General features: G+C 36.7%; 1 protein-coding gene across 2 annotated transcripts in view; it reads left to right on the top strand.

Annotated features, from left to right (window-relative positions):
- The window catches only part of mmp16a (matrix metallopeptidase 16a (membrane-inserted)), a 78,094-nt gene extending 63,498 nt beyond the window's left edge, over window positions 1-14,596 (top strand). For both annotated transcript variants that reach the window (XM_079805620.1, XM_079805621.1), the window contains exons 7-10: window positions 3,303-3,441; window positions 9,552-9,702; window positions 9,776-9,891; window positions 12,585-14,596. In XM_079805620.1, coding sequence (XP_079661746.1) covers window positions 3,303-3,441; window positions 9,552-9,702; window positions 9,776-9,891; window positions 12,585-12,913 — 735 coding nt within the window. In that variant the 3' untranslated portion in view covers window positions 12,914-14,596. The remainder of the gene's footprint in view (window positions 1-3,302; window positions 3,442-9,551; window positions 9,703-9,775; window positions 9,892-12,584) is intronic.
- The last annotated feature ends 10,992 nt before the right edge of the window (window positions 14,597-25,588 follow it).

Raw genomic sequence — 25,588 nt, 5'->3', positions numbered from 1 at the left:
TTTAACTGCCTTCTATTTACTATTTAATACTTACTATTTAATCTATTTTATTGTTAAGTAACAGGAATTAGGGCTGGGTATTGACACATTTCACAATTTGATTCAATTTTGATTCACAAGCTTGTGATTCGATTCGATATCGATTATTTTGGATATATATCAGGTACAATACATGGCAAATTTTCTCAAGGGAAACAAATCTCTTAACTGATGGTGTAAACAATGGGAGTAATTCGTTTTTTGAAATATATACATTTAAATTGTGTGTCAGTCATAAAAACTTGCCATATTTATTCGTATATACATGCATTAAATATTGAAGAACTTTAAAAATTATAATGAATAGACTAATATGGTGCATATATTTAGTAAAAATGCTCCTCTAGAGTTAATTTTTATTGCTGACTAAGGAGTTTATGGACACTGGATATGAGTTTTGAGGTAAATGTGACGTACATGACATTGTGTAAGCTGTTTTACTGACACCTTTCCACGGTTGAAACACTGATTGAGCGATTCCATGTGACATTATACGGATTTCGGTAAGATGTACTCTATCTTTTAACATACTTTAACGGTGCATGCTGCCGCTTCTCTTGAGGTGAGCTCAGCTGAGCCAGAGCAATCTCACGCCATAGCGCCAAAATGGTATTTTTGTTTTTGAATTTCGTAATAAAATGGACGTAATTTGAAATCAGAGACTTTGTTTCATATCAATGGTAACAAAGCACAAAGCTTATTGCGAGTTATTGGATGGGAGGAGCGCTACATTGTTTCGTTCATTCATTTCTGAAAACAGGATGACTAATCGATTCTTGGTATTTAAGAATCGATATCATTTGGTAAAAATGAGAATCGATTAAAATCGAGAAATTCATATTTTTACCCAGCCCTAACAAGAATTATAGCAAATAATTCGGGCAACTCTTAATTAATTAGAAAGGTTGAAAAGTCACCATGAAATCAAAATGCACCATTCATATTTAATATAAAGGATTTATCTGTGCACATCGTTATTTTTTTATTCATGTGGCGTCATAATCTTTAATCAAAATATCTTCCCCTCCCTCTTACAAAGACATCACTTGGCGCGAGGGCGGGGCAACCTGTCACTCATGAGATCGACCAATAGCAAACCACAACCAACCGATCAATTCCCGATGGTCAAAATCAAGTCCAGTCCTACATTTTCTCTTGCTCAGGATAATACTGAAGCTATGTAACGTGTCCCGTGGCCTGTCATTTCTCACTCTTTCAAGTCATTTGGACCTGAACACAGAAACAACTCTCATAGCCTCTCTCATAGCCAAACAATAATACAACGCAGATGAATGTTGCTCCTCCCGGGAACACGCGTTTACTAGTTGTGCATAGGTCACCGTTGTCTGTGTGGGCCTTCCTGTGATTACGTAGTACGTTTAATTTGTGTGTCTTTCTTTGGTTTCATGATAGAAGAAGATGAGAAAAAGTAGACGTTTATATGGAAATGTGCTGGAGTGTTGTCTTTGTGCGCAGTTGCTATTGTGAAGTGACGTGAAGGCCAAGTATGGCAACCCATACTTGGATTATATCCTCTGCATTTAACCCAAGTTAGTGCACACACATTAGGAGCAGTGAGTAGTGAACACACACACACACACACACAATGCAAACTGTGGACACACACACCCGGAGCTGTAGGCAGCCATTCGTTGCGGCACCCGGGGAGCGATTGGGGGTTAGGTGCCTTGTTCCTACCCGCGACCTTTGGGTTACAAGCCAGACTCTATAACCATTAGGCCACAACTGCCCCCTAATGTGTTCTGAGTGGCTGTTGGCATGTTGGTATGCAAATGCTAGGTGGCTGAACCTATTTAAATTTGAGCTATCATTCAAGTCTGTATCACAAACAATATGTGACAAGTTACACACCAAAGTTTAATTTGGGTTTAACCCAAACTACAAGCCAAAGTATTAGTGATATTTGATTTGTTAACACCACTAATAACCAACAAGCCTGCTATTTATCTGTATGATACATTTTCAGTTACAGTATTTTCTCCAAGGACACAGAATACTACTTTCACACTCAAAAGTCTCCTGCTGTGGGCGGTTGGTTGAACGACAGCTCTGACAGTGTCCGTGTAGTTGTGTATGGTGTCAGATAATGGAAAAGGAACTGATTACACATTCATAGTATCATAGATACACACATTTCACTCTCTCTCCAGTTTAAAAGGTACAATACATTCACCATAAGTCATGCATTTCCAGCACAACATCATTCCAGTTGCGTTTAATACCATTAATACCACTTCGTGGCTCAGTTTCTGTTGTTCCCAATTGCCTCCACTTTGTTATAATATAACTAACAGTTGGCCGTGGAATATTTAGTAGTGAGGAAATTTCCAGAATGGACTTATTGCACATGGGACAACCTATCAGTGGTACCATGCTTGAATTCACTGAGCATGCCTAGGTGCTTGATTTTATACACCCGTGGCCATGGAATTCAATGATTTGGAGGAGTGTCCCAATACTTTTGGCAATATAGTGTATATGTATGTGTGAGTGCGTGCATGTTCAACGGAAGTACAGGTTTGGAACAAATAGAGATAAAGCTTGCAAGAAAATGCTAGATGTTTATCCAGTTTATGAGGCGACAGGCTTGATTTCCCATCATCCTCTGTGGCAGAGTGATAAAACACAGATAAGCATCAATTAAACACCTAATGTGCATCCTTTGCTCTTCACTAGAACTAAAAAGCCTCCTGCGTCTGTCTGGAACTGTGAAACAGAGAAAGAAATATCAAATTGCCCACTGCGTCTATTCACTTGAACGCACATCCCATCATAATCTTGATTTGTGGACTCACAAGTAGGAACTTCCCAGGAGGCAAGGATTGTTACAGCCACCACAGAGTGATGACGGAGATATTGTCTGTTTTGCCACCAACGTTTAAACAAGCTTTGGAGACATCAAAGCAGTGACATCAAAGCTGTAGATGTGTGACGGGGGATTTTCCAAAGCTGGAAGTGAGAGCAGCTGTGGCCGGCACACAGTAGGTGAAGGGCAGGATGCCACAACTAAAACTATTCCATGTAGGAAGATGCCTGTTTGGGTTTGATTTAATAAAATGTACTTTTTCGCCCTAAAATGAATGATGGAATAGCGGTTGTTTACAAGACAAAGCCTCCAAAGCCTTGTATTGACCAAAGAGACAACATGCAAAGCCTTATGGGATCCATCTGGAGCTGTAAACCCCGAAACATGTCGTGCAACTAATGGTTCTTTGTGTATTTTTTCTCTTCCATCTACGAAGGACCACTGGTTTTGGAGGGTCAGAGATAATGCCGTGATGCCCGGTTACCCCATGCTCATCAATGTCTTCTGGAGGGGTCTTCCACCCAAGATTGACGCCGTATATGAGAACAGCAAGGGCAAATTTGTGTTTTTCAAAGGTAAGGTTTCTACACATCAGAGCAACGTCCCTCAGCGCAGTTTGTTTACGAGTGTAAGAGGCAAGTTGTGTTTAGAGATAGTGAGGGAACAGCGTGAAGATGAGACTTAACCTCGTTTCTACAGAGGTCAACTGCTGTAGGGCTCTCACTGGGTTTATCTACACCGCTTTTATGGAAAGGGAAGCAGTTTGCCTTTAAATATAACAACATTAGGAGTTCATCTAGTGAATACAGGAGAATGCTAGCCTGACAAGCCAGACCCACATCAAGATGTTGGGTCTGGAAACTCACCATTGACAGGGCTCAATCTGAGGGGCGGGATAAACGGTTGTCTTTCAAATTCCCCCTGCACGTAATTGGCCATGAGCGCCACAACCAACCAGAGTGAAGAAGAACGTGAAGTCGAGCTAACGTTAGTTGAAGGGTTTCAGTTCGTCAGTTTTGTTTACGAGTAGCACGCAGAACCTCCGCAACTCTGCCGTGACGGGCCGTCATTATGTTAAGCCCGCCCACCGACTCTACACACGCTGTGATTGGCCTGACCAGAGTTTGTTTTTTCCAGCTCTCAGGTCTACCGAGAGTTGCTAGACTACACTCGCGGCAAAATAAATGTTCTGCCGCTAGGGTGCGTCTAGATTTCTAGGCTAGGAGAATGCATGTGTCAGAGCGAATCTCACAAAACCTGTCAAGAGCATGGGTCTTATTTTACCCAAAATTAAAAAGTAAAGATTCTTGTATTTAAATTTTTTTTTACAGAAAATGAAGCTTGTTAGCAGAGGCTATTTACACTAACTTTTGACGCGAATCCGCCTTTTTTTCCAAACTCACTCTTCTCCATTTTCCCATCGCATATCAGCTCAGAGAGGCATTTATTTGAAAAAAAACATTAGGAATTAGGAATTAGGAAGGATAAATAGCATCTAGCAACTATTTACACTTAGTGTAAAGAAAGTACTTTTTGTTGCTATTTGCACTTACCGCCTTAAGATTTTTTTTTGCATTGTGACAATTTTTTTGACAATTAAGAACATTTTACTTCAGTTCAATATCTCATTAGGTCTCAAATACTAATAATCACGTACCAATGTTGCACTATTTATTGATAATAATAATAATAGTAGTTGTAACGGGGTTTGTTCGTATGGGAAGAAGGAGGCGGGAACCGGCGAACGTTCAACAACTTTTTAATAAAATAAATAAATAAAATGAAAGTAAATGCGGCAGCCCCTCACGGACGACTGCCGCGCACACACACATAACAAAACATAAACAAAACAACTTAAAATCCAGGCCTGGTCCTCACTGTCGTCGCTCCTCCTTTTATACTTCCGTCACTCCGCCGTGAGACGAGACCGGTGTGGCGCGCAGCTGGCGCTCATTATCACTCAACACCAGCCCGCTCTCACGGTCCCTCGCCTCGCTGCTTGCCACAGTAGTCATAATAATATTAATTATTAGGGGCCAAGCACCGAAGGTGCGTAGGCACAAATTGTATCCATTGACGTTCTTATTATTCTGCTTCCTTTTCTTCTTCTTCTTCTTCCGCTCTTGAGTCTATGGCCGCCCGTAGAACCACTAGTGTGAAACGTATAAAATTTGGCACACTGGTAGAGGACTGGCCCAACATTATCTACACCAATTTTGGAGTCTCCAACTCAATCCCTCGAGTGCCAACAATTGTCCAAATTTGCACTCATGTTTATACTAATAACTTTTTAACTGTAAGGGCTAGAAACTAAATTTTATATTTTTTCCTCTGATTCCTTGGCTGAAGACGATTCGATTGCACCCTATCATGTCATTTTCGGTAGTTTTGGCCAATTTCTCCACCAAATTTTCCAGCCAAAAAAACAACTTATCCGATTTGCACGAAAATGTAACCAGATCATCTTCAGACAATGCCAACAAAAAGTTATGGAATTCAAGTCGATTCATCAAATATTTTCGTATAACGCGCACACAAATTTATAGCACCTGCAAATTTTGTAGTAAAAGGCTGTATTTTATGAAGGCATTAGCATATCGTTATGAAACTCTGTATGGGTCATTGGCACGATGCCCTGAAAGAGCCTGAGAAGTTTCGAACAAGCACCAACTAGTGGTAAAATCAAATATTCAAATGCTTATAACTTTGGATATGGTTGACCTATTTTCACGGGAGTCATATCCTTAGATTTCTGAATCCTTGCCAAGTCCAACGATGCCAAACATGCTAGGTTTCGATAAATGATTTGTTTAACGTTGTGATTTAGCATTGTGATTAACAAACATTACACTCGTGCTAAAAATAGCGCTTCAACCCATGCACGTGCTCATGAAGCTTAAGGAGTTAAACAACTTTCATGAATATCTTTGAAACCACTAGTCCGGTCGAGACGAAACCACCCTAGGAAAATCAAAATCCTAGTGGGTTGACTAAATGTAAGTGGGCAAATGTCAAAAATTTTATAGTAAGTGGCAGAAAATTGCAATCAAAGTCAGGTGTGGGTTATTTTTTATATGCACATAAATACAAATGTCTATAACTTCTAAACGAAATGAGATATTTTCACAAAATTTAACACACTTATGTATGGGGACACTTTGAGGACACAAATAAAGTGGTGGGTCTGTGTCATTCGGTGGCGCTATAATTAAACAAAATATGAAATTGGCTCTATGCAACTCAAGGTATTCATGAGGTTTCAAACTTTTCGCTTAAAACTGTCTTCAAATGTGTTTACTCATTTTTGCAGTTGGTCTGCGGCTAGCTTTCTAGTTTGCTTCTGTTGTGCTTGGCCTCGATAATTGCTGCTTGCGGCTATATTTGTTATTATTATTTAATTATTTGTATTATTATATTGATGATTTATTATTATTATATAAATAATTATAATGATATACTAATAATTATAATTGATAATACTATTATTACTACTAGTACATTATTTATATTTATAATATATGTTAATATAATTTATAATATGTTCATATAAATTGCTTAAATGATTATATTATTTAAATAATTGTATATATTATTTGAAACAACATGCACAAATATGAGACCCTTTCTTATAACTGCAAAGCAATAAATGCTTATTTAAATCGTGAAGTAATAATACAAATAAAATTGTATTACAGTATTTTGGACTTTATTTAAGAAGCAAATGAAACTAGGTTTCATTTTCTCAAGTTGAATCAAAAGTGAATATTTATATTGTACAGAAACAATATAAATATTCACTTTTGACTTTATTTATGTTTCAGTTGTGTCTGTAAATGCTAACCTATGCACAATGCATGTATTTAGCTGAAAGGTAAAGTACTGTACATTCACAGTGAGAGAGAGAGAGAGAATAGCCAAATAGGAAAAGAAGAGGCTGGGCCAAATGAGATAATGACAAATACACACACACACCTACACAAACACAGCAGTTTTCCACACACATTTGTTCCTCGACAACCAGACAAATGGTCTCCCGTGTTCAGAGAGCTTAATGAACCTTTTTAGCCCACCATGCCTGTCATCTTAATTATTTATTTGCCTGTACACTTCACATCTCCAGTACCAGATCAGAGAGCAAGGAAAAGAGAGGGATGGATTGAATTATGGATGGAACATTTACCAGTTGTTTCTGCGTTTTGCTGTGTGATTGTGCAAGCTTTCCGAATCAATTTTGTCCCAGATTTTTCTCCTAAAATTGTAAGAAATAATTACTTTTTGATTTTTTACTCTGAGACAGAAATACACGTTAATAGTTTTCTATTCGTTTTTCTATACACGAGACACAAATGAGACAATATTTGACATACTACATCTTAAGGATATAGAGCTGCTTTGCAAACTACAAGGATTGTGGAAAATGCTATCCGAATAAAAACTGCTGTTAAATATAAATATAAAATAAATAAACGTACTATAATGACCTAAATATATATTATAATACAAATAAAAGGGCTGTATGTGAATCCAATAATATGGTATTGATGAGAAATGTTTGAATAAAGTCATCACATTTGTGATTTTCCTTCCCATGGGATAGTACATACACAGTGTGTGTGGTCCATGTGGAAGCAAATAAACACATTTTTTCACACTCATTGCCGGTAGAAAGCAGCACACAGCGAGGATCACTTACACTGACATCTCAGCATTTAAGTAGGTCAGAAAGCATGGCCAAATCTGGAAATTTAAATCTGTTGCCCTGGATAACATCGACCTCAAGCCAACATTTACAATAAAATCATCCTGCAATTTCGCTTTCACAAACATACTCACACAATCACTGGCAAAACACAGACACGAAATGAACCAACGCACATACCAGAGCTCTCTCGCACCCATCGGCCCTGTCGGACGGTGCCGATTGGCACAGAGAGACGCTGACCCCGCTGAGAGGGTCATGAGAAAGACCCAGGTGACGTGACAGGCATTTCCTCTTCCAGAGGGAAAAATGACGGACCTGTCCTCCTCTGACCCCTCGGACTCCAAACAAACCATGACACCCTTAACCCGTTTACTGTGGACATGCATCACAGACGGTTTCCTGAGCTCAGAGGGTCGCCGGTTCGCCTCCCTCCTCCATAACCGGCACTAAAGCACACTGACATTTTAAAGTGAGGGCATTAACATGTCAGGTCTGAGTAACAGTGGCAGACGCACGGTCAAAGGCCCCGTCACGGTAATTAAAAGCAAACAGGAAGTGCCCGATCTGTGAAATTGAATGTTTAGTTTTGCTGAAGCAGACATTTGTCTGGAAATGATGTAAATATTGGGGATTCCGTATCAATAACCTCAGTGTCAGATTATCAGCGTTTCGAGTCAAATTTTTACTGTCACAAACAGGATATACTGTATACACACACACAAATATATATATATTATAAGTATTTATACGTTATGGTACAATCGGTCTACTACTTTAATCATAAAAAAGTCAAATTAAAATGACAATAATTTGTTTATATATATATATATATATATATATATATATATAATGTATGTATATGTGTATATATGTATATGTATGTATATATGTATATGTATATGTGTATATATATATATATATATATATATATATATATATATATATATATATATATATATATATATATATATATATATATATATATATATATATACACATACACCGATCAGGCGTAACATTATGACCACCTTCCTAACCATTGTGTTGGTCCCCCTTTTGCTGCCAAAACAGCCCTCACCCGTCGAGGCATGGCCAGCCTTAGCTCCCCACGTGCATCAATGAGCCTTAGCCACCCATTACCCTGTCCACCGCTGTTCCTTCCTTAGACCACTTTTGATAGATACTGACCACTGCAGACCGGGAACACCCCACAAGAGCTGCAGTTTTGGAGACGCTCTGATCCAGTCGTCTAGCCATCAAAATTTGGCCCTTGTCAAACTCGCTCATTTTTCCTACTTCTGACACATCAACTTTGAGAACTAAATGTTCATTTGCTGCCTAATATATCCCGCCCACTAACAGGTGCCATTTTAACTGTCCTTAAAATGTAGAAGAATTTAAAAACGATCAGTGAATAATGCATTTTTGCTGTAATATTCTTAATGGAATATAATATATATACACACGCACACACACAAAATACATATTACACGTTGCTGTATAAATAACATTTCAAACAAACAGCCATTACAGTAAATACAGTCCAGCGTGGAAAATATGGAACAAATGCAGTACAAATCAATCAAGGCATATTTTAGTCACTGTTATTCACTAAATAGGAATAATGCTATTTTGTCACTAAAACAATGAACATATAATGCTCTTGTCACTCATATACTAAAGTCACAGAAACAATCAAAATGTCATCAATAACAAAGATATAACGGCCAACTAAAAAGCACATTCAAATCATCATTATATATAATCAATATCAAGTCCAAATTCAACTTATCCCTCAGCCGTAAGTGGAGCAAAACTTGAACAAATCAGCAAGTCAAAGAGAATTTATAGAAACTATGATTTACATTTTCTTCCTTTGACTGAGCTAAATCACTGAGCACTCTCATTTGGCCCAGTGAAAATGTACCGTGGGCTGAACACTGTAATCTCATGATTTCTCCTTTGTTCTTGTGCTTTTTCTAGGGAAGCAGTTCTGGGTGTTCAAGGACACAATGCTACAGCCTGGCTACCCCCAGGACATCTCAATGTTTGGAAACGGCATGCCAGCGCAGAGTATAGAGACAGCCGTCTGGTGGGAGGACGTAGCCAAGACCTACTTCTTCAAAGGAGATAGGTATGTGCACAGCGAGCGTTCATCTGTTTGTGTGTGTGAGTGTGTGTAACTTTCTCTACTTACCTATATGCAGGTATTGGAGATATAACGAAGACATGAGAACGATGGATCCTGGTTATCCCAAGCCCATCACAGTATGGAAGGGTGTTCCAGATTCTCCGCAGGGAGCATTTGTGGACAAAGCTAACGGTGTGGTTCATCTTTTATAATGTAATCTTTAATGCAATCAAGTTTTAAGTTAGCCGTTAGCCATTTTAACAAGGCTTTTACTGCGAAACTTAAAAATGCCAAAATGATTCAAATGATTTACTCACCCTCGTTGTCGTCCCAAACCTGTGTTTCTTCTATAAGGACGGATTTTGTTGGGCTTCAAAAATGACATAAAAAGCTCATATGTTCGTATAGACCACTTTTATAGTCACAAAATAATCATTTTAAGTCAACTAACCCTTTAAAATAAGATTCTATTTTAACGATCTGAGCGCATGGCGCAGGTGCACTAAGGGTGTGTCCGAATTTTGCTAGTTTAATGACGGAAAAAACTGTCCGTATTCTCTTAATGAGTCATGGGTGTGTTTTGGGTGTAACGTGCAATAAACCAATCAGAGTCTCATCTCCCATTCCCTTTAAAAGCCATTTGCGCTTTCACCACGGCTGATTCGCTAATTACATGGCAGAATTTGTGAGAGGAAGAACACTTCTCCAGAGTGGAATCCTTTCATTTTTAATATTTGTACGTGCGTTGTGCACCCGCCTATAGATGCATATTACTAACGCGCCCTTTAAATAACAAAAAAATACTGCGCCATTGACTTTAGAGTCGTTTTCAGTTGCCTCAAAATAGCAACACGCCAACAATGCGCCTGAACACACCTCATTTTCAGACCAGCGTCAGGCTGAAACTGTCAAAAAACACCAGGTGTATGATAGGGCCCAATGATTTGATATGCTCAAAAAAATCAGAAAATGATATGCTATAAAAACTAATTTAAAGGTTTTTCAAAGTCTTGATGTTGTTTTTGGGGTCTACTAGAATAGGTTTTCACACTTGAATGTTAAAAAACACATTATTCTTCACATATTTTCACATTGTTGCAGGCGCTTTACAGTCTAGCAGTAACGCTCTGTTCAGTTCTGGTCTCTATGAAGCCCCTCCTTTCGAAAAAGGAGTCGTTGTGATTGGTCAACTGCTTCAAGTGTGTTTCGTAAAATAGAGAATAACTCCCTTTGCAGGCAGTCCATGAATAACAGCCCATGCAGAAAACAGCATCTGATATTATACTGCATATGATTCAGAATCTTTTCTGTCAATTATGAAGCAGTTTAAAACATTATAATTCTCATTTTCACTGCCCTATTTTCATTCTGTATACAAGAACTCAGTTATGAAGGGTTATGCCTTTCAGGGCAAGTGTGAATCTCTGTAGGGGCTCTCGAGGTGGGTACGTCTTGCATGAGTTCAGTCCATAGCTGCAGGCTCTCGCAGGTCGACACATGCCATCTGTACTCAGCCCCAGTGCCAGGTTTGCCCGTGGACGCAGGCGATCATCTGAGCGTGAAGGGTGGATTGATATTCCAGGGAAATTGTTTGGCCAACCACACTTTGAAAGTGATTGTGGGCTTTCTTTCAGCCCTGTCTCTGCACGTTATCCAAAATGCCTCTGTGGGCGAGACAGAGGAGAGAAAATTGACCCTAATTATGTGTCATCATGGCCAGCCGATCATGGGGAGATCGGAAAGGACAGCTTTCTTTTTAGCTTTAGTCCTGTTTTATTGCAAGTATAGATTTTACGATAACACAGTGGTCTTACGATAAGCCTTTTTCTTTGGTTTAGTGTCTTTCAAATCACACCGAGCCCCTGTTCCAGCATAGAAAATTTTTATTTCAAGGATTTAGAATCTTTATTAATCAGATTTAGTGGAGAGTGACGTGAAATTATTGGGGAGATATGGGATCAGGATAAATGTCTGGTTGGAACTTGCATCACCCACATTTGCACCATGGCTCAATTTCTATTCCAGCAGGCCTGAGCTTGTGGTATAAAATTAAATAAAATATAAAATAAAACAATAAAATAAAATAATCGTAGCAACTTGTGGTTTTGGAAAATAAAATAAAGTCAAATAAAATAAATATCATAATGATAGAAACTTGTGGTTTTGGATCAAATAAAAAATAAATAAAATATGTATCATAATGGTAGCAAAATTAATAGGTTTATTAACTTTTAAAAGGAAAGTAAAAATGCTATACACTATAAAAATAAACATTTTGTCTATTCCAGCAGGCTTGAGCTTGTGGTTTAAAATAAATGATAATTGTCATGTATGTAATTTTTTATTTCATAATTTAATATTTTTTTAATAATTACATTTTTTAATGGATCCATTGATTTTGGTTTACATACTATAGCATGTATATACTGTATATACATTTATATAATCTATAATTTATATAAATATAAATGTTTTATATATAAAAATAATATTTTTTTCTTAAATATATACATGCTTGTGTGTGTATTTATATATAAATAATAATTAACAGAGTACACACACATATATTATGTAAACACAAACTTTTATTTTGGATGTGATTAATCTTTTGACAGCCCTAATATATATATATATATATATATATATATATATATATATATATATATATATATATATATATATATATATATATATATATATATACACAAAAATAAATATATTTATATATTTAAATGCTACAAGTGGATTTAGGCATCACAATATTATGTACAGTTAAAAACAACAACGATATTCCCCTTGAGATTTACTAAAAATTATATTTACATGAATTACGCACATAAATATAAAACCATCTTACAAATGTCTCCTGTGTGGATGCTTTGCAGGTTTCACGTACTTCTACAAGGGTAAAGAATATTGGAAGTTCAACAACCACAGGCTGCGGGTTGAGTCCGGCTACCCTCGCTCTATCCTGAAAGACTTCATGGGATGCGACCTCACGCCCATCGACCCCGACCTGCAGCCGACGGATGACGAGGACGTCGTGATTAAACTGGACAACGAAGCCAGCACGGTCAAAGCCATCGCTATCGTCATTCCCTGCGTCCTGGCGCTCTGCCTGCTGGTGTTGATCTACACCGTCTTTCAGTTCAAGAGGAAGGGTACGCCCCGACACATACTGTACTGTAAACGCTCCATGCAGGAGTGGGTGTGAGTCCGACAGCCACAAGACACAGTGGTGTAAACACCCCGAACCTGCGGACTTTGGCTCTTGACCTGCGTCTCGCTCAAGGAGAACAGCGAGGGTCTTTGCTTTGATTCCCCTCTCCAGGAGATGAGGGGCGCATTCCCTCCCCCCACCTAAAACCCCCTTCTCTTCTCTCATTGGCCCCGGTGCACCCGCTGTAGGACTGCAAGGATCCCACGGTGCATTGGGACGTCCAGTGCCACTGTTCGACGTGGAAATCGCTGATTGCTATACCTTTAGGTTTTACAAGTGCACGCTGAAAACACGAGAAAAAAAAAATGAAAACGTCGCAGGAGTCCGCGTTTTGTTTCATCTTTTCCGATTTTTGCTTGGCTCCGGTCTATAATTTATTTTCAGAGATATTTACGATTCCCTTTAAAGCACTCCCAAACCAAATAAAGACTTTCTCTCCAAAGAGGATCTTTTTTTCTTTTCTTTTTCTATACGTATTTTTTTTCCCTCCCTGCTCTTAATATTTTGCAGTGATATGTAGTGGGGGAAGTTTTGACTGTTGTGGCAGTCTGTCTCAAAACAGGGGCCAAAATATTCTGCAATATTTTTTAACAGCCTTAATTATGGATTGTGTTGTTTGCTTTTGTCTTAGTTTATTCACTTGTTTTCGAGCACCGCTTTGTTCGTCTGTCGGAAAGGCAGTGCAATATTGCTTTGCTCCCTTTGAGATCGTGGTTAACCTCATTTGCGCCAGGGGCTGCACTGCAGGGTCGCCCCGGCCGCTGGAGCAGGGGCGGGACTCCTTAACCTCTGCCTAACATGAAGCATATCAGTCAAAACAGAGGGAAGACCAAGCCACTGCAACGACGAATATTTTATTACGCTTTTTCCGTCCGACGGTGGAATTTCAACTGCAAAGGAAGCGCTTGAACCGTTATCTCGCTTCACTTGTTCGGTCGTGTTCGAGATTTGAGAATTCGTATCTTCCCTTTTTCCGAAAGGTTGCTGTTCAAGCATGTCATCTCCTTCGGACTGCCTTGTTTTTGGGTCTGGATGGGATCCTAGAACCTTGAAGTATGAACCAGAACCACCAGAGCAACTCAGGACAGCGCTTGATTCAAAAGTGTATGCAAGCATTCACATCCAGTCCTGTGTCTTTATTATCAACCGAGAAGAAAATCATGGAAATATCATGTAACGTTTTTGTGATCGGAAGTTTCTGCAATTGGATCGGGCGATGAGTCAGAACTCTCAGTTCGGTTCATGTTTCGCAGTCTGACTCTAGATCGGTCCTCTGCATCGAACGGATGTTTGAACATACAGTTATTTGCTTGCATTAACATTTTATATGTTTGTTTGTTTTTTGGTACATTTGAACAAACCGAATGGTCTCAACCTCAACTTTAAAGTGGTACTTAAAGTGCTAAGCTGTCATCCGGCACGTTTCCTTTCGATTTCTTCTAAAGGAAACCATATGCGTGTTTCTGGCAAGCAGTGTTTGAATGTGTGTCTGTATCAATGCTAGATTTTTTTCAGGTTGTGTTTTTTTTTTCTCTTTTCTTTCCGTTTTCATTGTTTTAAGAAGAAGAAAAAAATGGAAAAAAATGGGACATTCTTCAAGTTCATGTACTTCATGACTCGGTTTGGGACAAATCGTCCTGACAGACTTAATAAATTAATCAGTATATGATTAAAATGCCTTTTAGCGATTTGTTCACATTTACTTTGCCTAAATAATAAGTCTGGGAAAATATCTACTCTCTAAACTTACAAAAATACCAGGGTAATACCACAGTATTTTAGTATGGTATTCATTCAGTATCACAGTATATATCAAAGCACTTTGGTATTACCATGGTACGGTCACAGTTCTTTTCTTCCTTTCTTTCCCTTACAAAAATGAACCATGGTATTTTGAACATGATTACCATGAAAAGGTATTTTGCGCATTGTCCCATGATACTAACATGGTATTGAGCATTGTACCATGGTATTTTGGAATTTTTACTATGACGTTTGATCATGGTACCATAATACAACTACTACTATGGTATCTACCATGGTATTTTGAACATGGTACCATGCATGGCATTCTACACATTTTGCCATGGTACTACTATGGTATTTTGAAAATAGTACCATTGTACTACTATGGAATTTTAGACATATTTTGAACACGACATCATAGTACTACTATATTTGAAACATTTTACCCTGGTACTACCATGGTATTTTGAACATGGTACCATGCATGGCCATCTGGACATCTGACATGGTACTTTTAATATGTACCATGGTACTACCGTATCGTTTTATCATGGTAGTATCATGGTATTCTGAACATGTAAATATGTATTATGGTAGTACTATGTAAATACAATTCCACATAAAACCCAGCACCATGGTATATCTCAAAATTACCATAGTATTCATGTCTGATCCCATTATACCACTACAGTCATTTTTGTAAGGGTTCTATCTTCTCTCTTTTTCACTGCGTGTGTGTGTGTGTGTGTGTGTGTGTGTGTGTGTATATGATCGCATCTCCCAGAATCCCAGCCGATCAAACAAAAGTCAACAACTGAGAGGAAAAGGCAGTCATTAAATAATACCAAAAATCGAGTATCGTAAAGGTGGTGTGTATCCTGTGGTTATATTTAGCTAGTATGATAAGAATCAGAGCATAAAATATGCGACGGCGGTGAGCAGAAGCATTTAGAACTAAAGTAAATAGAGACAGACACGGCCCATGCGCATTCGGAGCGCTGGCATGGCGGATGAGTTCAGCTCGGGCATCCAACTGCCATCTATGTTCCAAATCAAATCTAGCTCAGCAAAATCACTGCGGCCATAGACTGCGGCATAATGGCTAAGATGAGAGATTAAAGCAGTAAGTGACCTGAATTACTGTCTGTGGAAAACTTTGACTGCTTTTCAAACGTTAATCACTCTAAACCGACCTGCAATGTTGATGTCTCGCAAAACTACGTATTTTCAAAATCAACTATTTTGTGGGTCGTCTGAATGACTAGTCGACTAGTTAGAGTTAGGAATGAGGGTTTATGTCCACCAGACACCAATCAGATAATGGGAAGCGTTCACATTCAAAAAATGGCTAGATGGAGCGCAACAGGAACAATGCAAGGATCTCGAAATGCACTTTTTAAACTTTTTAACGTGACACGCCACATTAAAACACGACAGAAAAAAACAGCGAGATACATCGCAAGGCCAAAAAATTGCATGTACACTACAATTCAAAAGTTTGGGGTTGGTAAGATTTTTTATTATTTTATTATCTTATGCTCACAAAGGCTGCATTTATTTGTTAATAAACATCAGAGTAAAAAACGTTTTCTGTTTTAATATACACTGAACTAAATTATAAACGCAACACTTTTGATTTTGCCCTTATTGTCCTTATTTTTCATGAGCTAAACTTTTTCTACGTACACAAAAGGCCTATTTCTCTCAAATATTGTTCACAAATCTGTCTAAATCTGTGTTAGTGAGCACTTCTCCTTTGCCAAGATAATCCATCCACATCACAGGTGTGGCATATCAAGATGCTGATTAGACAGCATGATTATTGCAGTGCCTTTGGCTGGCCACAGTAAAAAGCCACTCCAAAATGTGCAAAAACAAAAGTGTTGCGTTTATAATTTGGTTCAGTGTATTTTAGATTTTATTTTATTCCTGTGATGTCAAAGCATTTGAGCATCACTATGCCAGTCTTCAGTGTCACGTGATCCTTCAAAAGTCATTCTAATAGGTTTCGATTTGGTGAAAGCAGTTCTGCTGATTAATATTTTATGACATAACATTATAAATATCTTTTTTTTTTTATCAAATGAATGTGTCCTTGCTGAATACATTTCTTAATTTCTTAAAAAAAACACACAAAAAAAACGTTATGACCCCAAACGTTTTATGGTCGTGGACATCAAATATAAAAAATACAATATTAAGAATGACATTATATTAGTAAAAATATATATTCATCTGACAATCATATCTTGGAATGTGTTGTATAAGGTGATGAATTTGTTTTTCGATGGAAGCTATGTTTTAGCATCTAAACGGTTACCATAAAGCTCAGTGTGCTAAAACGAAATGCCAACAAAAAATATAAAACTTTCACAAATAAAACGTTTTTATTTCAACTCATTAAACTAGTTTTTGCATGTGTAGTCGACTAGTTGATCGTCATTAGTGAGAAATGTCAAACAGACGAGCGTGCAAGGCTTATGTGTATTCGCTAAGAAGCTAATCTGTGGTTCTGTGTGTTTGGTGTAAGAACAGTCTGCTCTCTCTTTGAACGTTTTCTGTCTACCCGACAGAACTTGTGGTGCTAACTGGACCTACACTGGTGAGCATCATCCTGTAATCTTTTGGTGCTGTTATTATTTTAGACCTTATGGACTTACACTTGATTTGACGACGGTCCGTGCAGGAATAATGTATCCGCGCTCATGTAGCACTAGCCGTGATGGTGCGTTAGTTTAGTGTGTTAAAACCTCGCGTATATATTTCCTGTGTGTTCTGTGAAGGCCTTAAGCTTAAGCTAAGTCAGGTGTCAAAGGTCGTGCCGCCCATCGGCTACATGTTGGTGCTAGACCCTGATCCATGTTTACAGTTTCTGTAACTTTAGCAAGGATGTGGTTTTCTGTTTGCTTTGCGACATGATATCATGATCTCAACTCCTCGAACTCATCAGCATCTGTGCTATTCTCAATCATCCTCATTGTCCTGTTTATCATCTTGCCATACTGATTATGTTAAACGATTCCAAATGAAGGAAACAAAGTCTGAAAAACATGTTTATACTTTTTCATTCTGTCTGTATCCCTGTATTTGTGATGTATCTGTTGACGATCCATTTCATTGATCAATAAACACATTTGAACATATTTCCCCAGAGCATTTTTGTGTCCATCTGCCTTAACCATCATCATGTTTCCTCATTGCTTGATTCATTATGGATCATTCCTAGTCCAAACATCCCTCACCCTCAGCTGTGAACCGGTAAAAACTGGCACTAAGCTAAATATTCACTTCATGACCCCAAATAATCAAAATCACCACAAATGAATGACGTTTTTATAAACAATTTTTTGTCGAAATGTAAAATTTTAGTTTTAGTAAAAAACTATGAAACTGTTCAAATTAAAAATAAAAACATGAAACCAATAAAAAAATCTAAACTATACAATTCTAAAAAACGAACAATAACAATAAAAAATAATACAACTGAAAAACTAAAAAAGAGAACGTATAAAATGTCTAAAACATCTGCTCACAAAAATTGCATCAAAAATATTCACAATTTTTTTTAAATATACTGAAACAAAAAAATTCTGAAACAAAACAAACTAAAAAATATACCATAAAAAAACAAATTGACAAATAAAATTGAACAATATATATTTAAAAAATTATTTTATGAGAATGTATCAAATATAAAACATTTGCCCAAAAATTACATAAAAAAATAAAATGACCACAAATAAAAAAAAATTAACTAATTTTTGTCCAAATAAAAACCACCTACACTAAAAAAGTTACTAAATAAACTGTTAAAAACAGAAATAAAAAAATAAAAAAACTATATAATTCTAAAAAAAGAAAAATAACAACTAAATAAAATAAAATAAAAAATTGAAAAACTAAAAAAGAGAACGTATTAAATGTCTAAAACACCTGCTCACAAAAATTACATCAAAAATATTCACCAAAACATTGAATATACAAAAACTAAAAAATTCTGAAACAAAAACTAAAAAATATACCATAAAAAAAACAAATTGACGAATAAAATAGAAAAAAATATATAAAAAAATATATTTTATGAGAATGTATCAAATATAAAACATTTGCCCAAAAATTACATCAAAAATAAAATCACCACAAATAAATTTTTTTAACTAATTTTGTCCAAATAAAAACCACCTACACTAAAAAAGTTACTAACTAAACTGATAAAAAATAGAAATAAAAACAAAAAAAAATCTAAACTATATAATTCTAAAAACTAACTAAATAAAAAAAACGATAGAAAAACTATAAAGTATTTTATTTGAGAAGGTATAAAATATGTCTAAAACATTTGCTCATAAAAATGAACTATTTAACTAAACTAAATCAGAAAATAATGTAAAAACGTACAACTAAACTAAGCTAAATAAAAAAGCTAAACAAATAAAATAGAAAAAAATGATTTGATATGAGAATGTATAAAATATAAAACATTTGCACAATTTTATCAAAAATATTCATACCCCTAATTCTCCTGAAAGAAAAATGGAAGACAATAATTCTAGAATGAAATAGTTTACGTTTACATTGTTCCTATCGGGCATGTTTTTCATGCCAAAAATAGGCTTTTTAAGATGTTGCCATATCTTTCCTCCTACACCATTTCCAGGGTATTTTTATGAAAACGTTCTATTTCGTAATGTAAGTGATAGGCTTAAATAGGCTATAAATGCATTGCCGTAATTACTAAGTCTTTTTAATTAAAGCACTTAGTGTTCTTTTATATATGAGATTCTGAAAACATTGATACATAATGTCTTTACGAGCGTCTCCAGGCAGACGTGCATCGATGCAGCCCAGCTAGGAGCCACAACTGCAGTGAGAGCTCATTATCCTCATTAGTCGGACTGTGTTAAAGTGATTCCAACTGCAGGAAGAAATTAGCTCCATTTCTCAGAATATTGACTTGCTCGTGGGATTAATTCTACTCTCCACGCCTTACTGACTTTTCTGAAATATCAAAAAAGCACACAACCACACAAGCTACCAATAAACGGCATATTTTTATACTATGCTCACTTAGAACTACATTTTTATGACTAGAATAACGGCATGAACTACTAATTTTTCCAAAATGTCCAATAAAACAAAGAGATTATAGTGTGGAATACTGTAACCAACAATGCAATGCATTCAATCGCTTTAATTTCCTGACAAGTAGGCCTAATATAGATTTCTGTATATATAGATTCAGACATTTTTACAAAAATGACAAAAAAGTACCTCACAAAGGTACCTTACGAAACTGATTTACTTTCAAAAAAAAAATTTAATTACAACAGAAGTAATTTCTCGCTAGAAATGACATCAGAAGTGGAAAAAAGTTGGTCAAAAACGTACATTTACACACAAACTGACCAGCAATCGCAACTTTCAGACGCCATCTTTCTTTTTCTAGCTCAACTGGAACGCATAGGATTGTGGGATATCAAAGGCAGCAAAGGATACATCCATGCTGGCTTCAAAAATTTATTAGATGAAGGTCTTTTACAACTCCAAATCAGAAAAAGTTGGGACAGTATGGAAAACGCAAAAAAAAAAGAAAAAAGAAGTGATTTCTAAATTTACTTTGACTTGTATTTCATTGCAGACAATATGAACAAAAAATATGTCATGTTTTGTCTGGTCAACTTCATGTCATTTGTAAATATGCATCCTTTCCTGTCATTCAGACCTGCAACACATTTCAAAAAAAGTTGGGACAGTAAAGCATTTACCACTTTGTAATGTTGCCATTCCTTTTCACAACACTTAAAAGATGTTTAGGGACTGAAGACACCAAGTGATGAAGTGTTTCAGGTGTAATTTTGTCCCATTCTTCCTGCAAACAAGTCTTAAGGTGGGCAACAGTACGGCGTCTTCGTCGTCGCATTTTGCGCTTCAAAATGCGCCACACATTCTCTATTGGAGACAGGTCGGGACTGCAGGCAGGCCAGTCAAGTACCCGTACCCTCTTCCTCCGCAGCCAGGACTTTGTAATGTGTGCAGAATGTGGTTTTGCATTGTCTTGTTGAAATATGCATGGACGTCCCTGGAAAAGATGTCTTCTTGAAGGCAGCATATTATTCTCCAAAATCTCTATGTACTTTTCAGCATTAATGGTGCCTTCACAGAAGTGCAAGTTACCTTTGCCAAGGACACTGACATAACCCCATACCATGACAGACCCTGGCTTTTGGACTTGTTGCTGGTAACAGTCTGGATGATCCTTTTCTTCTTTGGTCCGGAGCACACGGCGTCCATTCCTCCCAAAAAATACCTCAAATACTGATTAATCTGACCACAGTACACGTTTCCACTGTGTGATGGTCCATCCCAGATGCCTCCGAGCCCAGAGAAGTCGACGGCGCTTCTGGACACTGTTAACATAGGGCTTCCTTTTGGCACAGTACAGTTTTAACTGGCATTTGTGGATGTAACTACGTATTGTGGTACTTGACAATTGGTTTGCCAAAGTAGTCCTGAGCCCATGTGGTGATATCGCTTATAGATGAATGACGATTCTTGATGCAGTGCCGCCTGAGGGATCGGAGATCACGGTTGTTCAGCTTAGGCTTGCGCCCTTGTCCTTTGCGCACTGAAATTCCTCCAGATTCCTTGAATCTTTTAATTATGTTATGCACTGTTGAATGTGAAATATCCAAATCTCTTCCTATCTTTCTTTGAGGAACATTGTTTTTAAACATTTCAATAATTTTCTCACGTATTTGTTGGCAAACTGGCGATCCTCTGCCCATCTTTGCTCCTAAAGGATTAGACCTTTCTTGGATGCTGCTTTTGTACCAAATCATAATTACAATCACCTGTTGACATCACCTGTTTCAAATCACATCATTATTTAACCATTTTACCTCATTACTAGCCCTAAATTGCTCCTGTCCCAACTTTTTTTTAAATGTGTTGCAGGTCTGAATGACAGGAAAGGATGCATATTTACAAATGACATGAATTTGACCAGACAAAACATGAAATATTTTGTGTTCATATTGTCTGCAATGAAATACAAGTCAAAGTAAATTTAGAAATCTCTTCTTTTTTTTTATTAGCGTTTTCCATACTGTCCACAACTGATTTGGGGTTGTATATAAAAGCCAAAAATAGTCAAACAAATCAATTCATTTATTCATGCCGCAATTCACTCTGGGAGTACACTTAATCAGATCACAGATAGAATTAAGTTGACAAAACTTAAACGGTTTAAGTAAGAACAACTATGCTTACTTAATTGAATTAATACAACGGGTTTCCTCAACGAATCACTTTTTACAGTGTACGTGTCAAATGATGATTAAAAGCGGCTCACTCATTTTCAATCACTCCTTCCAAGTAGACTATATTAGAGGAGTAATAGGGAATAGTGAATGAGGGTATGGGGGCGACTTGTGCGGCACACTTGGTTCCTGGCGTGGGAGGTGGGCACGCTAACAAGGACGCTAAAGACCGCAGCCTCTAGCTGGCCTCCGTTACACGTAGACACGGTATTGAATTAATCCTAAACACAATCCTCCTAATCCTAACCTACCATCACTACATCATGCACTCTAAAAAATGCTGGGTTAAAAACTTCCCAAGCAATTGGGTTGTTTTAACCCAGCAATTGGGATGTTTTAACCCAGTGAATGGGTCGTTTTAACCCAGCGGTTGGGTTAAATGTTTGCTTAAAACAACCCAAACGCTGGGTTAAAACAACCCAATTGCTGGGTTAAAACAACCCAATTGCTGGGTTAGTCCATTTTCAACCCAACTTTTTTAGAGTGTGTGAACGCTCACATAATTCGGTCGGTCACAGAATCCAATTTAACACCGGCTTTACAGATCCACCTTTGGGTTGTTATTTTAAATATATTTATTAAAATACAAGGGGTATCCATGTGCTTGTTGCATAATCAGTCTAATGCATATTTTTTTCGGTTTAATTCATTCTGCAGGCATTATTCGCGTTTCCCAAATAAGCACATGCATAAACTGCAGACTCCACTCACTTTTTCCACCTCCAAACACATCATGCATTTTGCACGACACCTTCTACAAAAGTCCTAAATATCTAGTGACTTACTCAGTGCATTAGAAAAGAAAACCAGATTAAACCAGTAAGTAACTGATTAGTCCACTCAGGGACTTGTGCAATATTGCATGTGGCCCTGCTAATGGTTCTAACCTTTGTTGTTGCTCTAATGATCAGCGTTTAACTGGAGGCCTGCAGGCTGGAAACATGTTCTGTGGGAACTAATCAATACACGGCATGGTTCACTTGACCGCGAGACATTAATCAGCGGCACACATCCAAACACAAATACTATATAATGGAGGAGTTTTTCATTCTACTTTTAATACCTAAGTCAGCTGTGTTTCTAGAGAACGGAGCATGTGTTTCCAGGTACTGGGATTCTTCCTCCTTCTGTTTTACACATCCATCCGCATCCTCTCGTCTCCCAGGAGCGATCATTTCTGCCTAATTTAACCTGCCACAGAGACGCTAGTTGCTGAAACATTTAGCTTACTTGGAATAGAGAACGAGGGAAATGGTGTAATAGTGAGAAATAGGGATGTATGGAAGCATATTTTCGCCACAGAATAAAACATTTTAAAAGATAATTGCAACATTTTTTCTCACAATTCTGACTTTATAACATGCAATTGCGAGTTTATTTCTTGCTATTTTGACTACTTTTCTTAGAATTGTGAGACATAAACTTGCAATTGTTTGTTATAAAGTCCAATTCTGAGGAAAAAAAGGCTTTTTCCTATTTATTTTTTTTAGAATTGAGTTCACAATTCTGACTTTATAATTTGTAATTGCGTGTTTATATCTCACAATTCTGACTTTATAATTTGTAATTGCGTGTTTATATCTCGCAATTCTGACTTTATAATTTGTAATTGCGTGTTTATATCTCGCAATTCTGACTTTATAACTCGTAATTGCGTGTTTATATCTCACAAGTCTGACTTTATAACTCATAATTGCGTGTTTATTTCTCGCAATTCTGACTTTATAATTTGTAATTGCGTGTTTATATCTTGCAATTCTGAATTTATGACTCGTAATTGCTTGTTTAGATCTCGCAATTCTGAATTTATAACTCGTAATTGCGTGTTTATATCTCACAATTCTGATTTTAAAACTCGTAATTGCGTGTTTATATCTCACAATTCTGACTATGTAACTCATTATTGCGTGTTTATATCTCACAATTCTGACTTTATAATTCGTAATTGCGTGTTTATATCTCGCAATTCTGACTTTATAACTCATAATTGCGTGTTTATTTCTCGCAATTCTGACTTTATAATTTGTAATTGCGTGTTTATATCTTGCAATTCTGACTTTATAATTTGTAATTGCGTGTTTATATCTCGCAATTCTGACTTTATAATTGTAATTGCGTGTTTATATCTCACAATTCTGACTTTATAACTCGTAATTGCGTGTTTATATCTCGCAATTCTGACTTTATAACTCGTAATTGCGTGTTTATATCGACGCAATACTGACTTTATAACTCGTAATTGCGTGTTTATTTCTCGCAATTCTGACTTTATAATTTGTAATTGCATGTTTATATCTCACAATTCTGACTTTATAACTCATTGCGTGTTTATTTCTCGCAATTCTGACTTTATAATTTGTAATTGCGTGTTTATATCTCACAATTCTGACCTTATAACTCATTGCGTGTTTATTTCTCGCAATTCTGACTTTATAATTTGTAATTGCGTGTTTATATCTCGCAATTCTGAATTTATAACTCGTAATTGCGTGTTTATTTCTCGCAATTCTGACTTTATAATTTGTAATTGCGTGTTTATATCTCGCAGTTCTGACTTTATAATTCATAATTGCGTGTTTATATCTCGCAATTCTGACTTTATAACTCGTAATTGCGTGTTTATATCTCACAATTCTGACTTTATAATTGCGTGTTTATATCTTGCAATTCTGACTTTATAATTCGTAATTGCTTGTTTATATCTCACAATTCTAACTTTATAACTCATTATTGCGTGTTTATATCTCGCAATTCTGACTTTATAACTCGTAATTGCGTGTTTATATCTCGCAATTCTGACTTTATAACTCATAATTGCGTGTTTATATCTCGCAATTCTGACTTTATAACTCGTAATTGCGTGTTTATATCTCGCAATTCTGACTTTATAATTCGTAATTGCGTGTTTATATCTCGCAATTCTGACTTTATAACTCGTAATTGCGTGTTTATATCTCGCAATTCTGACTTTATAATTCGTAATTGGGTGTTTATATCTCGCAATTCTGACTTTATAACTCGTAATTGCGTGTTTATATCTCGCAATTCTGACTTTATAACTCGTAATTGCGAGTTTACATCTCGCAATTGCAACTTTATATCATGCAATACTGAGATAAAAACCGAAAAAGTCAGAATTGTGAGATAAAGTTGCAATTAGTCTACCTTTTTTATTTTTATTTTATTATGGAAACAAGCTTCCATAGGCATGAATGAAAGGACAGAATTCAAAATTAAGTAATAAGACTTTCAGGAACAATGAGGTGAATACAACTTTCTGATCAAAGTACTGCAAAAATCAAGAACCCTCAAGTTTTCCAAACCTATTGCTATTTTTCCTCCACACAAAACGAGAATTTTGAAAAATCTTCACACAGCTTATTTCCATTAAAGTTCATGACCATGAAACCTTTATTTGTAAGATTCCAAGTCATCTGAACAGACCAGCTGTAACCAACATTTAAAACATTTGAAAAACGTACCTTATATAAATATCTGAGTCATAGCTTCATGTTTGACTGATGTTCACAGCAGGTGTGTTCCTCCATATTTCCCTGGTGGTTCTGAACCAACTGGGGAAAAACACATGAAGTGTTCATGCACT

The sequence above is a fragment of the Gobio gobio genome (genome assembly GCF_949357685.1).
Source record: "Gobio gobio genome assembly, chromosome: 23".
NCBI lineage: Eukaryota > Metazoa > Chordata > Actinopteri > Cypriniformes > Gobionidae > Gobio > Gobio gobio.
This window is presented reverse-complemented; position numbering and strand designations above follow the sequence as displayed.